Source organism: Mustela nigripes, chromosome 3 (assembly GCF_022355385.1).
Source record: "Mustela nigripes isolate SB6536 chromosome 3, MUSNIG.SB6536, whole genome shotgun sequence".
Lineage (NCBI taxonomy): Eukaryota > Metazoa > Chordata > Mammalia > Carnivora > Mustelidae > Mustela > Mustela nigripes.
Genome location: NC_081559.1, coordinates 13,776,427 through 13,793,750, shown reverse-complemented (window position 1 = coordinate 13,793,750; position 17,324 = coordinate 13,776,427). Strand labels below are relative to the sequence as shown.

The following is a 17,324-nucleotide window of genomic DNA, read 5'->3' as shown; positions in this document are numbered from 1 at the left end:
TTACAGCCCTTGGCAGGTCTATGGGCAACTTTCATCAGAAGCTGTTAAAAATCTGTTGTCAAAAAATAAAATAAAATAATTAAAAAAATAAAAACTAATGTTAAGTGCCAAATCAAGAATGTGTCTGAGGTACTAATAATGGGAACATTCTTCTGGGAGCAAAATAACCAGTTTTATTTTGTAATTGTGTCTAGGGATGGCTACATGTACTTCCTGTAGCATTTACTTCAAATATCTAAATTTGAAGTATACTTACACCTCTGAAAATTTTTCTTTTTTTTTCCCCCTACAAACCACCGTTAGATGGAGAGGTAAAGTTGACCTCATCGCGAATTTACAAGTGAGGAACTAAAGTTAACTTTGGTTAGTGGACTTGCCAAAAGTTACATGAAAAGCAGAGGGAACTCAAAGCTATAATCATTTTATTAAAAAGATTTTATTTATTCATTTGAGCGAGCAAGCGAGCATGCAGCGGCGGTGGGGAGCAAGCACGCACAGTGGGAGAGCAGAGGGAGAGGGAGAAACAGACTCCCCACTAAGCAGGTAGCCAGACATAGGGTTGGACCCCGAGACACCAAGCTTACGACCTGAATTGAAAGAAATCAAAACACTTGACTGAGCCACCCAGGTGTCCCAAAACTGGAATCACTTTGGCTCATCCACCCGCTGAATGCTTTCACTGAGCTGAGCTTTACCATCACACCCCTGCACACAAGCGATGCAAGACTGAACAGTCCTACGAAACTCGCAGCTGTCCACCGGGCTGTTTTCCACTTCCAGGAAACACTATTTTAGAAACAAGGGTTTCTCTTTGGTGTTCTATGTCCTGGTTTATACCCATGGACATTTTATTTTGGTCATCTTGTTTTCCTGTTATCCCGCCCATTCTTTACTATTATAAAATCATTTTCTTATCCTTTTAAATATGTCACCGTAGAAAAAAATCTCCATCTATGTTAATGTTAATAATTATTTTGTTGCTCCAGTCAGAACTATGAAATAAAATAATGTTATGGATACATTTTTTTTTTTCTTTCTGAAGGGATACAGGATAGTTTTGCTCACCTCATTTTAAAATTTTGAACACAAAACACAGCTTTATTTAAATAAATACAGAGGCAGAAAAACAGGAGAAAAAAGTCAAAAAGGGAAAAAGAAACATTAGAGTAAAGCTCTTAAATTGGTCCACCTAATCACAGCCTTCCAGAAGGCTAGAATGAACAATTCACAACTCTCACTTTTCATCTACACTTATCAAAGCAATAATCATCATTAAATGCTAAATACAGAAACGGTCATAATTATGTACTAAAATACAGAGATCACAGAACTACCTTAAAATACAAAGAAAATATTTTTATTTGTGTAACAAAGACTGAGAAATGACATAATCAAGTTAACAGAACTTGTGTCAAGACACTTAGGTTTGAAAAGGTATCGATGAGTAGGAACTCTGTCGCATCCAACCTTCGCTCAATTACGGAACATTTCTGATACACTCCTGACTGAATCTTAGGTGTGATGTGTCCCGATGACTCAAAGATAATTCCCTTCAATTAGTCCTCATTATCTTTCTTTTTTTTCTTTTTCTTCTTTTTCTCTGGACTCTGAAAGTAACAAATAAGAATGCTTTTGAAAGAGCTGTAAATGTATGGGTGAAGAACAGTAACTTTATAAGAAGTGAAGTAGATCAATTTCCCTCAAAAATAAATTTTGGTAAACGATTAAGACCTAAAAATATAAAAATCACCTCTATGATAATATGTAGCAAGTTATATTCTCTCTTCCTCAAAGTAAACCCATTTTGTAGTAAGATTTTAGGTTTGGCCTTTTTACAACAACATCATTTTGTTTTACTGTTCCATCAATAAAAACCACCTCAACTGCCTGCTCGTTTCTAATTCAGACAGTTCAATAAAATAGAAACCCGGCCTGCGCCAACAAAGTATTAAAAACAAACATACAGGAGGGACGCCTGGGTGGCTCAGTTGGTTAAGCAGCTGCCTTCGGCTCAGGTCATGATCCCGGCGTCCTGGGATCGAGTCCCACATCAGGCTCCTTGCTCGGCGGGGAGCCTGCTTCTCCCTCTGCCTCTGCCTGCCATTCTGTCTGCCTGTGCTCGCTCTCTGCCCCCCTCTCTCTCTGATAAATAAATAAAATCTTAAAAAAAAAAAAAAAAAAAAAAAACCAAACATACAGGAATTGCTGTGCTGGTGCATGGTTCTTCCTCAGAAAGTGGTTCTTCTTTAATGTGTTTCTTTTTGTCCTTCTTCTTCTTCTTCTTCGCAGATGTCTCCTGTTCTTCCACCACTAGCACTCCTTCTTCTTCCTCTTCTTCCTCTGTTGCTACGGGGGCTTCTTCAACTGAGCGGGGTCAAGTACAGACACAACAATTAACATTATATCAAGACCTCACTTTCCCACCTTTCAAATCTCAGTTTTCCCCCATCACTCTGGCTAACTATCCAATGTTTATTATAAAATTCTTTAAGTGGAAAGGTTCTTCAAACACCTACCTAGTCCAAGATCACCAACTTTATGAGGTCATGCAGCTATCTACGGAAATTAGGATTGAAACAGATCATAGGATCTCCAAACTCAATGTTTTTTGGCAGTTATCACTTATAATAGAAAGGATTAAGAATTTGTGCTCTAGAGGGGCTCGTGGTTGGCTCAGTGGGTTAAGTTAAGCATCTGCCTTTGGCTCGGGTCACAATCCCAGGGTCCTGAGATTGAGCCCTGCTTCAGGCTCCTTGCTCGGCGGGAAGCCTGCTTCTCCCTCTCCCTCCACTTGATGCTCCCCCTGCTTGTGCTCTCTTGCTCTAACAAACAAAATCTTAAAAAAAAAAAAAAAAAAAAAAATTGTGCTCTAGAGTTAAAAGACCTGGGTTTGTTTCAACCTGTTGTGACCCTGAGAAGTCACTGAGTTCTCTAAACCCCTTTTACCGCCCATCTTACCAGATTTAATGAGATAACATATCATGCTTGGCTCTTAAGAATGAGGACTTAAAAAAAAAAAAAAAGAGGACTCCATAATATATACCTATCACTAGAAACTCATTCACCAAAAAATTTATTTAGTACCTACTAAGTGCCAGGCTATATCCTAGACAACTGGACACAACAGGGCATATAACAGACAAATCCCTGTCCTTTTGTAGCCTTTTTTTTTTTTTTAAGGACTGGAGGGAATCAAAAGAGTAACCATATAATATTTTACACAGTAATCTGTGCTAAGAATGAAAATAAAGCAGGCAGAGGCACACTGAGGAAGGCAGTGCGTACGGGTACTTCCGACAGGACAGTCAGGCAACACCTGGAAGAGGCAAAGGAGTGAAAAGATGGCACCTGTCTTGAGGCAAAATACTCCAGGTAAAGAGAAAAGCAAAAGCTAAGGTTATTTTGGAAGAGGAGGAGAGTTGGCAGGATCAAAGAATAATGAGGAGGCCAGTGTGGCTAAAAGGAATAAAACTGAATGAGAGAATTAATGGTGCCCTTCTGGCTGCTACATTAAGAAAAGCAGTTGTGGATAAGGCAAGTGGTTAGATTCTGGATACATATTTCAAAGCAGAACTGCACGGACAGGATTTGTTGCCAGAACAGGGGCACCTGGCTAGCTCAGTTGGTGGAACATGTGACTCCTGATCTTGGGACTTTTAAGTTTGAGCCCCACACTGGGGACAGAGTTTACTTAAGAAAAATTTACACACACACACACACAAAAAAAAAAGAAAAAGGATTTGGTGCCAGAGTAGATTTGGGTTCTAAGAAAACAGTCAAGGCTAAAGGCTAAAGCAACTAGAACTGCCATTAGTAAGACAAATTTGTGGAGCAACAGACTGAGAGTGACAAGGACACAGGAATGTTAAGTTTGAAACGTTTACTGGATGCACAAGTGCAGACACCGGAGTCTGCTGTTTCAAATGCTACTAATGGGCTTAGGGATCACCTCACTGTTCAATAAACAGAGAAACATAGGAGTTAAATAGTTGTTTATGTTTTCTTCAGCCAGGGCAGGAACCCACATTTGCTGATAATATACTTTTAACCACTAAGCTATTTAGAAACCAAACTCAACAAAGGTATTGTTAGTAAATGGGGTTACTTGCTCATCAGCTTTGCAAGATAGCTGAGTTCGCTGGAGAGTACCTATTAAATATTATTATTATAATGGTAGGTTACCAATGTTATTACTCTAGTCCATTCTATGTAACAGAAAACAATATAACAAAAATATTTTGGCAACTAACTTAAAAACCATGAACTTTTTTTCTTTTTAAGCTAATTACCAAAATAGTTCACGTGGTAGGAACTAAAGTTTGGTGTACTTAACATAATACGGGATTCCATATTTTCAAAGAAATGCTTCTCACACTCCTCTATGAAGTCTGATAAACTTAATACCTTAACTGTTCTCAAGGAACATGACGATGGCTTACTAAAACACCATTAACTTTCAATATGGGTGGTTTCTCAATAAAGTTCAACGGCATGTATTTCCCCACGACATACGAAGTCTTTCTTAAAGAATATGAATATAAACGACATTTAAAAAATTCAAACTGACCTTTAATTTTAACCTTGGCTTTTTTGGCCTTCTTTTCAACAATTTCGTCTTCTTTATCTACCTGTTCTATCTTGCGTTTTTTAGAACAGGCTGGTAGTGTGGAATCACCAGAAGGATCGTAAGTCTTGACTTCACTATAAGAGTCAAAGAATTATAGAAAATCTCTATAAATACTTGTAAATGAAATAATTCTAAGCTAGTTTAAAAGAAATGCCATTAGATAATACTTACATAAGCATATAATACTGCTTCATTTTAGTGGTTTTGAGGCAGTTTATGAAAACTAGTAATTTCCAAAAGGTAAGGAGGTATCAATCACTATTTTCCACATAAGTCAATCACACTTCAAAGAAGTGGTGAGCTAAAATGAATTCTCATTTAGTAATCAATGTAATGACTGACTACGGTATAGAAAAATAGTCAGTCAGTACGGGGAAAAACAGAAAATTTCTTTATAACAAATGATTACTCTAGAAATTAAAAACCGAAGCAATTTAAGTTTTAGAAATAGGGTAATTCAGGGGCACCTGGATGGCTCAGTGGGTTAAAGTCTCTGCCTTCCACTCAGGTCATGATCTCAGGGTTCTGGGATCGAGCCCTGCTCAGCAGGGAGCCTGCTTCCTCCTCTCTCTCTGCCTACTTGTGATCTCTGTCAAATAAATAAATAAAATCTTTAAAAAATAAAATCCACACTTATCAAATAAAGACACCAAATTCAACTTTAATCATTACAAAATATATATGTAGTCATTCATAAAACAAAATGTTAATGCCCACAGAACACTTCGGCTTTCTTTCCAGAATAAAGGAAAGAACTTTTCTAAATACATATGTTTAAATATATATATGAATATATACAGTAAGATTGCTACTCCTTGTCCAGTTTAAAAGTATACTATTAAAATTCTTTTTTAAAAAAAAGATTTATTTATTTGACACAGAGAGAGACGTCACAAGTAGGCAGAGCAGCACGAAAAGACAGAGGGGGAAGCAAGCTCCTTGCTGAGCAGAGAGCACGATCCGGGGCCTGATCCCAGGACCCTGAGATCATGACCTGAGTGGAAGGCAGAGACTTTAACCCACTGAGCCACCCAGGAGCCCCTACTATTAAAATTCTTAAGGAATGACAGGAGTCCTCAGGGAGAATTTATGGGTAAATGACTAGAAACATTTTAAAGGCTCCTGTGCATACTGCCAAACCACTTCCCAGAAAAGTTGCACCACATTGTACTTCCATCATCAGAACCTTAGCAGTACTGAACATTACCTCAAATAGCCACAATACCTCTCTCTACACATATCTTTTGTTCGTTTCATGGTGAGGTCTGAATACTTTACTATTACGCCTTTTAGCTATTTTCAGACTTTTCTGTCTTTACGTTTCACTGTAAATTAACGGAATTGATTTTCTTTGTGACAGATGCTATACGATACAGAAGCTATGAATGACAAATACATACTATCAACACCCGAAAATGAACAAGTTAAATATTAAGAAGGGGAAAAAAAGCCAAGGGGTACCTGGCTGGTTTGGTTTAAGGAGCACATCACTCTTGATCTTTGGATTCTGAGTTTGAGCCCCATGTTGGGTAAAGAGATTACTTAAATAAGACTTTAAAGGAAAAGAGAAAAACCAAAATATATACAATGTATCTATTTATTACAATATAAAAATGTTTATGTGATTAAAAATTCTAAATATGGAGAACTACAAATAGCAAAGAGAAATAAGACATTGAAGTGTTTACGTTTTGTTATAAACACTGCAGCTGTCAACTAAAATTGCATCAAGCAGGTATTGCTCACCCATCCCCGAATGTACTCACCTTTTATGTTCGTATTTTTCTGTTTTTGCTAATGCTTTTCCCGTTCCACTGATTTTCCTTATCTAAAAGATATCAATTCTTAGTAAATACGAGGGAAACTGTTTAACAGCAGGAAAAAAAAACATAATAAGACATAATAATATTAATTATTAAAATAGAACCGCTTAGTAGGTGAAATGAATAAGTACATAGACCAGTTGAAGTTTATTCATTTTTGACAGCTAAAATTTCTACCAATAGGCAGGATACGGTCCTTACCCCTCTATCTTCCAAGGTCCTCAACCTGGCTTCTAATTTGGCTCTGTTCTCAACTCCCATCGCAGAACTGGAGTCTTCACCAAAAGCATCATACCGAATGGCCAGAACAGTTTTGGCTGCCAGCATTCGAGAAATCTGATAGAGAACTTGAAGTCAGAGGCACTCAAACTATATTCCAAGTTGAGACATTAAAATCCTTAATAACTTACTCATGAGAAAACTGGAGCAAATCATCAACTCTATCACTCACTGTAGGATTTTTTTAAAGTCAGGAATTATAAAATTATTATGAATCATACAACTCAAGCCACCTAGCTTTATCTGAATCTCTCAGTGGCTAACTGGTTACACATAACTCCATTCACATTGTTGGATGAGATGATCTTGCAGTAGTTCATGTCTAAAACAAGCTCAAAACTACCTTCCTAATGTCTTCCTTTAATTTCTACTCAATGGCCTTAGTTCTGCACCATGTCATCTGGAAAAGGCACAACCGCCCTTGTAAGCTAATTAACAATTTTTCAGCCCCTTTCATCAATCAGCTCTGAATTTTGTAACATTTCAAGTTTTTTTCCCTTAAAATTTCAATTTGTTAAATTATGTGCCCTAAGCAAAAAGCTTGCAAGTACTTAATGTGCTGAAGACTCAGCTTTTTCATCTGTAAGACAGATACCCTACATCTCACAGGGCTATTAAAAGGACTCACTTAAGTCCCACTAAGAGTTGAGCACAGTGCATGGTTATTATTTTTTAATTTATAAATAATGATGTTAAATTGATTTCTTGCCACAGAAAACTTTTGATGTGCCATCCACTCCATCCTTCACAAACAGGTGGATTCTAGAAAAATCCTAATACAGCAAAAGAAAATGGCTTTAACAAAATTAGTAATACTTTATCTTAAAAAAAATAATAGTAACTATATATATATATATATATTTAAAGTAAGCTCTACACCCAACGTGGGGCTGGGAACTCATGACCCCATAAGCAAGAGCTGCATGCTCTACTGACTATGAGTCAGCCAGGCGCCCCCAGCAACACTTACTAATATTATTTTCTTTCAGTACACGAAAGTGCTTTTTAGCTCAAGAATTCATCATTCTCTATTTAATGAAAAAGAAATGAAAAAATTTTATTGCATACCACAGAACAGGCAGAAGAGGAGTTATCTGGGGGAAAAAAAGAAAAAAAAACAACCTGCCTCAGAAGACATGCAACTCACCTTTCCTTTGTGTTTCGGACTTGTCTGGCCTACAAGTGAAGCATGGTAAATGAGACCGTATTTTGGGGTATCTCGTCTAGACTTGAGGGCTCTGAAGAGTGCCTTTTCTGCTCCAAGAATCTGAACCGTAGAAGCTGCATGTTTGGCCAAATTCAAAAGAGAACCTTCCAAAAAAAAAGTAGTAGTTACAAGGAATGCAATTCCAAGTACTTCAACGTTCCATGTACTAAGTGTAAGACATATAATCTTAATATTACAGGCACCGAGTAAATACAAAATCTGACACAATACAGATTCTAGTCTGAGATTCCCTAAAAAGCCTCAGCGTTTGTGGTTCATTCATGGAGCAGCGTAAGCAGACGCTTACAGTGAACGCTGAGGACAAACTGAAGGTTAAGCTTATTACTCCAATTATACGCTTACTAGCCCGAGATGGCATTAACTATTCTACATCCATTAGCATACCACTGCAGAGGTCTTTAGACCTCAAATATTCTACTTCAGGTATGAAAAAAACATACAAACAGAGGGACACTCACAGGACATCTCAACAGTATCACTATGCGTTATCTTTCTCACACTCTATCTGTTGTTTAAGATACGGATGAGGAGATAAAAGCATACTAATCAGGGATAAAAAGTTGCTGCTTTGTTAGATTTATTGCATAGATTTTGTCAGAACAGACCCCCAATATTAATGCTCAACCACTAGATACCTACTTAAAATTCAACAGACTTCTGTTAAGCCCTGCATCTCTTACCACCAAAGTGTAGTTAAGGCTATGAAAATTTGGATGCAGAAAACAAAACCAACCAGACAATCCGAGCCTCATAGCTGAGGGCATCTGAATGGCCTGTCTGTCTGACTAATGATGTCGTTAGAGGGGCTATTCTAGTTTAGATACTTTGATATAGAGGATATTTTATGATCTTCTGTGACAGATTTTAATGATTAACTCCAATAATATAATAGTATTTCACTCTATTTGCAAATATTCAATTATACAGTATATTTTTATAGCATACCTTATTTGTAACATCACCATATACATACATGAAGTCTTATTATAAATTCATTAAAAACATTTTGCATGTCAAATATACTAAAACAGCAAACTCAGCAGTGAACCAGATTCTTGATCAAGGGTATGTATCACCTGTTTTGAGAACTACTGCTATTTAATCTGATGATTTTTTTGTTTTGTTTTGTTTTAGAGGGGTGTGTGTGCCGGGGGGAGGGGGGGGGACGGCAGAAAGGGAGAGGAGAGAATCTTGTGCAGGCTCCATGCCCAGAGTGGAGCCCAATGCAGGGCTCAATCTCACAATCTTGAGATCATGACCTGAGCCAAAATTAAGAGTCAAGCACTTAACCAACTGAGCCACCCAGGTGCCCCTAATCTGGTTAAATTTTTAGTATTAGGAAATATTAATGGATTTCATGCTCCTGCATTCATCTGATTATTCTCATTAATGGTAATAAATTTCTGACAACGGACCCCAAGTGTCTCAGAAGAGGTAGTGACTGAAGATGCCTTCATTACCCAAAAGGAAATCAGGCACAGGAATCAGAATCATCATTGAACACTTACTTGGTCCTTAGTCCTCTCCCATACACCATCTACTTATATTTATTACCTATAATTTCTAATAAATGTAATTTGAAGATGAAAAGATAATCCTAGGTAGAAAACAATCTACTCTAGGTATCCCTATTTATAGGTTACATTAAAATCATCACCTGCATGAGCAATGAGCCGTGCTCCCACTAATTCCCCAACCATGACTGTAACATTTGGTGCAATGGCCATCATTCGATTTTGTAGATATTCATAGAGCTGGGTTCTATATTCTGAGATTTCAATTACCTAGTATAAGAAACAAGATGAATATACCATAAATGACTTGTGTAAAAATCACATAAAAACCACATGCCTGAAAACACTGGAGCCCTAAACTATCATAGATAAGCCGCGTAATCCTGGGAAAACAAAGCATTCTTTATCTCAGCTTCCCATTTTCATATATTTTATGAGAAAATAAATGGAAACAAGCTAATATACTAGTCAATATTACTGTTATTTTTAAAAACTCTAAGGGCTAGACATTATGTCATCCTCTCTGTGATTCTTTTTTGCATGTGTGATTTTAAGATTTTATTAAGTAATCTTTACACCCAACATGGGGCTTGAATTTACAACACCAAGATCAAGAGTCACATGCTCTACTGACTGGGCCAGCCTCCTTTTTGTGATTCTTCTTCAGTGATCTCCAAATGGGGGGTGGGGGCGGGGGGAAGCATTCCAGGCTATAAACATAAAGGCTGGAATTAAATAACTCAAGCTGTATTTCTGTTTCCTTAAGGGATTCATAATTCATTATCCAGACAATGCTAGTATAAATAAATTAGATAATCTTCTTTCAACTTCCTTCAGTATGTATTTCCCCCCTGAAGTATATAAATCAAGATGGCATCAGATGAGGTAGTGACTGAACACCCTCATATTTATCAGGGGGATCAAGTTTAAAAATCATCATCGCCATCAGAAAGTTATTACATAGCCGGTCCCACCACAACTAGCTTCTCCATGCGTACAGTTTACCTGCGTGCAGAGATGCAGAATATTGCAAATATCTTCTTCTGAAACCTCCGTTCCCATTGATATCTCTGCAGCTGCTTTCACCTCGGCTTCAACTTCCTCTGGCAGTAGTTCAGAAAGTGTGGCTGAGGCATAATTCTTCCTATCGCCTACGGAATGTTTGCAGAGGATGAGGGAGAATCACTCTTCAACAAATTATATAAAATCCAAATAGTCAAATAAAAAAAAAGTAGAGGAAAGCCAATGAAAAGGGTGCCTAAACAAAACAAAAAGCGACTAAGTTTGACCTACTAATTTCCCTTATGTAAGGCTTGATTTTTAGAGATTAAAATTTCTCCCCATCATCTCCCTCTAAAAAGATATAAAATTAGAATAAAAACAAAATACCCCATGAAATAGAACTAATAACACTGTAACAGACAATTTATAGCTAAGGTTTTATTAAATCCAGGGCCATGAATTCTTGGGGCAGTAATACAGTAATGCAATATAAGCCTGGTAAATTCTATTTATTAACAATACTCAGGTTTTTCTACTAATATTACTGTACACTGGTATGGAATACAAAACAGTATACAAAACAGTATAGAGAGCAGTACCAACTTTAGTATTATAACATATGCAGGATATCCCAAGTCTACAGTTGCCCCTATTAATGATAAATTCCCTATGAGATACATTCCATGTTAAGAAGCCATTTTAAGAAAAACCAAATATGAGAACCATGATCTCTTGCTTTACTGGCCACTGAAGTCAACGGTCTCTGAATTCTAATAGACCCTAATTTGACTACACTCCCAAAATACACACAAGGCACAAGGAACTCTGGGAAGCTTATTAAGAAAAAATTACAACTCATGTTTTGGGATGCAAATAAAATTGTTATTTTCAATGCCTTAAAAGATAGTTACTCACCGACTTTCTGTAAACACTTGCAGTATGTCAGATTATCTGAAATAATTTTTCCTAATTCAGGGAAATGCCAGCCATACCATTCTCTACACCGCATAATATAGTTGTTTAGTTCTTTATCTAAGTCATCTAACAAGGCTGCAGTAGATTAAAATGAAAGAGAAAAGAGGAACATAAAATGGCTTTAAAAAACTAAAATATACATAGAACTTATCATTTTAAGCATTTTCAACTGCAGGTTTCAGTGGCATCACCCACTACCCATTTCCAGAACTCTTTCAGCATCCACATGGAAACTCTGCACCCATTAAATAGGAACACCTCACCCCCAATCTTCCCCCATCTCTTGGTAATCTCTTCTACTTTCGGTCTTTTATCAATTTGCCTGTTCTAGGTACCTCATTAATGGAATAACACAACAGTTGTCTTTTTTGTATGGCTTATTTCTCAGCACATTTTCAAAATTCATCCATGTTGTAAACCTTTTTAAGGTTTAAAAATAGTAATTATCTGGGACGCCTGGGTGTCTCAGCAGTTTAAGCAGCTGCCTTTGGCTCAGGTCATGATCCTAGGGACTTGGGATCAAGTGCATATCTATCTGTGAGTACCTGCTTTCAGGTCTTCGGAGCACATACCCAGAAATGTAATTGCCATCTAAAGGGATTTTTAAAAGTGGAAACAAGGATTTGAGGTTTCCAAAATTCACTTAATGGCATAGGACTGACCTATTATAAAGCCAAGTGTAAAAAGCACAAAGCAGTAGATCCCACGTATTGATATGCCTCATGGGAAACAAATCTGTTAACATCACTAGTGTTGGGCGCCTGGGTGGCTCAGTGGGTTAAGCCGCTGCCTTCAGCTCAGGTCATGATCTCAGGGTCCTGGGATCGAGTCCCACATCGGGCTCTCTGCTCGGCAGGGAGCCTGCTTCCTCCTCTCTCTGCCTACTTGTGATCTCTCTGTGTCAAATAAATAAATAAAATCTTTAAAAAAAAAAAAAAAAAAAAAAAAACATCACTAGTGTTAATTCACATTATCTCCAACTAGTCAAATTACGGGTGGCTTGCCTTTTCTATTCTGCATTTTCTAGTTATTTACTTCACTATTAAAAATTCTAATTAATCTCCTTTTCCTTCCTCAACTGATAAAATTATAAGAGATAGTTGTTGTTTTTTTTTTATAAGAGATAGTTTTAACAGCACAAAAAAGTTATAAGGATCAGACATCATATGCATTATACTTACAAATTGCCTGAACAATCATGGTGTCCACTTTATCAGCACTGAATTTCAATCTGTATCGGGACAAGCTGGGAATAAAGGGGGAAAATAAAAAATTACTGACAGAGTCTACGGAATGAGTTTAATTAACATCTTAAAAAACTTTTTATTTATCTATCTTTTTAAAAACTTTTTAAAAACCCAATTCCCTAGGGGCGCCTTGGTAGCTCAGTTGTTAAGCATCTGCTTTCAGCTCAGGTCATGATCCCGGGTACTGGGATCAAGCCCTGCACTGGGCTCTTTGCTCTGCAGGATGCCTGCTTCTCCCTCTCCCACTTCCCCTCCTCATGTTCCCTCTCTCACTGTGAGTCTGTCAAAAACAAAACAACAACAACAAAAACACAAAAACCCCCAAATCCTTCTCCTCAGAGCTACATTAATTTTCCCAACATAGGAAAACCAGTTGAATGAGAATACAATGTGCAAAATTAGGAAATACACACTTAAAAAGAAAATACAAGGGTATCTGGGTGGCTCAGTTGGTTGGGCATCTGCCTTTGGCTCAGGTCATAATCCCAGGTCTCTGGGATCTAGGCCCACAAAGGGCTCTCTACTCCACAGGGCTCTCTGCGCCACTCTCCCTCTGCCCCTCCCCCTCACTCAAGCTTGCTCTCTAAAATAAAATCTTAAAACAGAGAATATAGGTCCTGCTATAACCCATGTTCCTGAAATGTGAATTAATTTGTGAAAGACAAACAGGATAATGCTGTGTAGTACAAATCACACTGGTTCATATACAATGTTTACAGGGTTTCAAGGATACCAGCAGGTAAATAAATGTGTAGCATTAACACCTGAAAACAGAAAGATATGGAAGAACAATATTAAACATAAGGTTTTCCTAATCTTGGCACTGTTAACAATGTGGACCTGATAATTCTTTGTTGTAGGGGCCTATTCTGTGAATTGTGGATGTTTAGTAATATTCCTGTCCTCTACCCATGATGTTAGTAGAGATCTGATCCCACCTGTAACAGCCAATAATGTCTCTAGACATTGCCAAATGTCCTCGAAGTGATATTTAACTGCCCTTGAATGAGAACCACTACTGTTATACAATGTCAATTAATCACAAGCTTGAATCTTGACTCAGCTTAGCTGCTTGTGCGCTCTTAAAAATGCTTATTACAAAGTTATTGATTTTTATGTGTATTGTTCATCTTTGTAACTCAGCAGCTTTAACCCTTCTGTTAATTGTTGCTATTTTTTGTCCAAAGGTACAGACCTCTGTTTTGTTATTCCTTTAATATAAATGTACACATCTTTCTAACTGCATTAGTACGTAGCACTAGTTCTGATAGTGCTCCAGTTATAAAGTCACATAAGTTCTCAGCAGCCCACCTTTAAACCCTATTTTTTTCTCACTTAAAAACCCTGTTATTGCGGCGCCTGGATGGCTCAGTGGGTTAAGCCTCCGCCTTCGGCTCAGGTCATGATCTTAGGGTCCTGGGATCAAGCCCCACATCAGGCTCTCTGCTTGGCAGGGAGCCTGCTCCCGAGCCCCCTTTGTCAAATAAATAAATAAAATCTTAAAACAACAACAACAACAAAAAAAAACCCCTATTATTTTAGTGCAATTTCACAGAATGCCAAGCTTTTCAGAACATATCAGAGCTCAGCAGAAATGCGGTTCTGATGGACCTCAGGTTAAACACGATAGGTCAATGCGTTTCTCTTTGCCTTACTATAAAAAGTCAATACAAATCGGAATAAAACAACAGATAAAGACAGAAGAAGACCACAGCAGATGAGAAGATTTGGGGAGATGAAAGATGGAGGAACAGCAAATGATTCAGTTAGACATTAGGGAAAAGAGAAAGCCCAAGAGTTGTGGGGCCCAACACTTGAAGGATAGAGAATGTCTACGATGAGGACTGCCTGGGCTCCAATCCAGGCTTCATTACTTACGATGTGAACTGATTCTGGGCATCAGATTCATCTATAAAATGAGGATACCACTACTACCTTCCTCAAAAGATTATTGAGAATTAAATTAGTATTTTAATATGCTTAAACCAGTGCAACGCAACTGCTTACTAAACAGGAATAAGTGGACTTTCTTTTCCAGTAAATCTCACCTGTGTGCCAATCCAAGACACATAGCTGCCATTTCACGTGGTTCTACACCAGGGATTAATCCATCCATTTGAGAACGGATTCCTCTCATAAGTTCATTGACGACAGGACTATGGATACAACTGAGATTCAGCTTTTCCTATAAGAAGAACATCTGTATTAATGAAATAGAAGTTTTGTACACCTAGGGGACTCAGGTCATGATCACGGGGTCCTGGGATAGAGCCCCCCATTGGGTTCCCTGCTCAGCAGGAAGTCTGCCTCTCCCTCTGTCCCTGCCCCTCACTCATGCTCTCTCTCTCTCAAAATAAACTTTTTTTTTCTGAAGATTTTATTTATTTGACAGAGAGAGAGACAGTGAGAGTGAACCTGATGCATGACTCGATCTCAGGACTCTGGGATGCAGATGCTTAAACGACTAAGCCACTCAGGCGCCCCCAAAATAAAGAAAATCTTTAAAAAAAGAGAAATAGGGATGCCTGCGTGGCTCAGTCAGTTAAGCGTCTGCCTTCACTTCAGGTCATGCATAATGCCAGGGTCCTAGGATGGAGTCCCACAATGGGCTCTTTGTTCAGCAGGAAGCCTGCTTCTCCTTCTGCCTGCTGCTCTCGATGGTTCGGCTCTCTGACAAATAAATAAATAAAATCTTAAAAAAAAGAGAGAGAGAGAGAGAGAAATTACAATTTTGGGGATGCCTGCTGGCTCAACCACTTAGGCATCTGCCTTCAGCAGATCTCATGATCTCAGGGTCCTGGGACAGACCCCCTGCATCGGGCTCTCTGCCCAGCAGGGAGCATGTTTCTCCTTCTCTCTGACTGCCTCTCTGTCTACTTGTGATCTCTGTGTGTCAAATAAGTAAAATCTTTCTCTCCTGCTTTTATTGTAAGAACACAGTATCTAACACATATACAAAATATGGGTTAATCAGCTATTTACGTTATTGATAAGACTTCTGGTCAACAATAGGCTTTCAGTAGTAAATTTCTGGGGGAGTCTGAAGTTATACACAGAATTTTTTAAGATTTCATTTGGGGCACCTGAGTTGCTAAGTGGGTTAAACCTCTGCCTTTGGCTCGGGCCATGATTCCAGGGTCCCGGGATTGAGCCCTGCACTGGGCTCCCTGCTCAGCAGGGAGCATGCTTCCTCCTCTCTTTCTGTCTGCCTCTCTGCCTACTTGTGATCTCTGTCAGTCAAATGAATAAATAAAATCTTAAAAAATAAAAATTAAAGATACCTATAATCCCACCATTTAGCAATTTATCATCCTGTATTTATTATGCTAAAATTTAGTACTTTTAAAAAAAGATTTTATTATTTGACAGAGAGAGCAACAGTGAGAGAGGGAACACAAGCAGGAAGAGTAAGAGAGGGAGAAGTAGGCTTCCTGCAGAGTAGGGAGTCTGATGCGGGCTTCAATCCCAGGACCCTGGTATCATGACCTATGCCAAAGGCAGATGCTTTATGTCTAAGCCACCTAGGTGCCCCAAATTTAATGCTTTTTTAAAAAAAAAGATCTTGGGGCACATGGGTGGCTCAGTGGGTTAAGCCTTTGCCTTAAACTCAGGTCATGGTCTCAGGGTCTTGGGATTGAGCCCCGCATCAGGCTCCCTGCTCAGCGGGGAGCCTGCTCTCCCCCTCTCTCTGCCTGACTCTCTGTCTACTTGTGGTCTGTCAAATAAATAAATAAAAATATTTAAAAAAAAAATTTAAAAAAGATCTTGGGGCACCTGAGTGGCTCAGTTGGTTAAGCCACTACCTTCCACTCAGGTCATGATCCCGGACTCCCAGGATCGAGTCCCGCACCAGGCTCCCAGCTCTCCGGGGAGTCTATTTTCCCCGCTCATGCTCTCTCACTCTCTCTCACATAAATAAAAAATATTACAAAAAAAAAAAAAAACAAAAAAAAAACCTTATTATTTATTTGTAACAGAGAGAGCAGAAGCAGGTGGAGCAGCAGGCAGAGGGACAAGAAGTAGGCTCCCCATCCCTAAAATTTAATGTTTTTTTTTTTAACAGAGAATTACAAACTGGGCACCTGGGTGGCTGTCGTCAAGTGTGTGCCTTTGGCTCAGGTCATGATCCCAGGGTCCTGGGACTGAGCCCCGCACTTAGTCTCCCTCTCCACTCATTCCCTCTGCTTGTGTTCCCTCTCTCACCGCATCTCGCTCTGTCAAAAAAATTTTTTAAAAAAATCTTAAAAAAAAAATTACACACTAAGACTTATGGGCAGTTCAAAGAATGGGGATAGACTGCACCCTCACAGAAAACTTCATTACTCACCAGAGAGAATTAGAAATAAAATTTAGCTGAACTAAAAAAAAAAAAAAATTTAACTGAACTTCTTAAATTCACAACCCTGACCTAAAAAAACAGCCTCTTAAATCTCCTTAGCATTTTTCTATCTGAGACCTACAACAGGGGCGCCTGGGTAGCTCAATGAGTTAAAGCCTCTGCCTTTGGCTCAGGTCATGATCTCAGGCTCTCTGCTCACTGGGGAGCCTGCTTCTTCCTCTCTGCCTGCCTCTCTGCCTACTTGTGATCTGTCAAATAAATGAATAAAATCTTTATTTAAAAAAAAAAAA

The 17,324-nt window shown here is 38.4% G+C and overlaps 1 protein-coding gene and 2 non-coding genes across 3 annotated transcripts in view; all 3 read right to left on the bottom strand.

The window, feature by feature from the left end:
• Positions 1 to 1,335: 1,335 nt before the first annotated feature.
• The window catches only part of NOP58 (NOP58 ribonucleoprotein), a 30,467-nt gene continuing 14,478 nt past the window's right edge, over positions 1,336 to 17,324 (bottom strand). The window contains exons 5-15 of the mRNA XM_059393220.1: positions 14,744 to 14,880; positions 12,630 to 12,694; positions 11,389 to 11,523; positions 10,477 to 10,622; positions 9,615 to 9,741; positions 7,877 to 8,040; positions 6,652 to 6,786; positions 6,394 to 6,455; positions 4,568 to 4,701; positions 2,198 to 2,364; positions 1,336 to 1,607 (exon numbers count right to left, since the gene is read on the bottom strand). Coding sequence (XP_059249203.1) covers positions 1,557 to 1,607; positions 2,198 to 2,364; positions 4,568 to 4,701; positions 6,394 to 6,455; positions 6,652 to 6,786; positions 7,877 to 8,040; positions 9,615 to 9,741; positions 10,477 to 10,622; positions 11,389 to 11,523; positions 12,630 to 12,694; positions 14,744 to 14,880 — 1,323 coding nt within the window. The 3' untranslated portion in view covers positions 1,336 to 1,556. The remainder of the gene's footprint in view (positions 1,608 to 2,197; positions 2,365 to 4,567; positions 4,702 to 6,393; positions 6,456 to 6,651; positions 6,787 to 7,876; positions 8,041 to 9,614; positions 9,742 to 10,476; positions 10,623 to 11,388; positions 11,524 to 12,629; positions 12,695 to 14,743; positions 14,881 to 17,324) is intronic.
• Positions 9,378 to 9,461, bottom strand: LOC132014810 (small nucleolar RNA SNORD11). The gene has a single exon (XR_009403447.1). It is a non-coding gene; the product is annotated as a small nucleolar RNA SNORD11 (small nucleolar RNA).
• LOC132014811 (small nucleolar RNA SNORD11B) lies at positions 10,340 to 10,419 on the bottom strand. Its single transcript, XR_009403448.1, has one exon. It is a non-coding gene; the product is annotated as a small nucleolar RNA SNORD11B (small nucleolar RNA).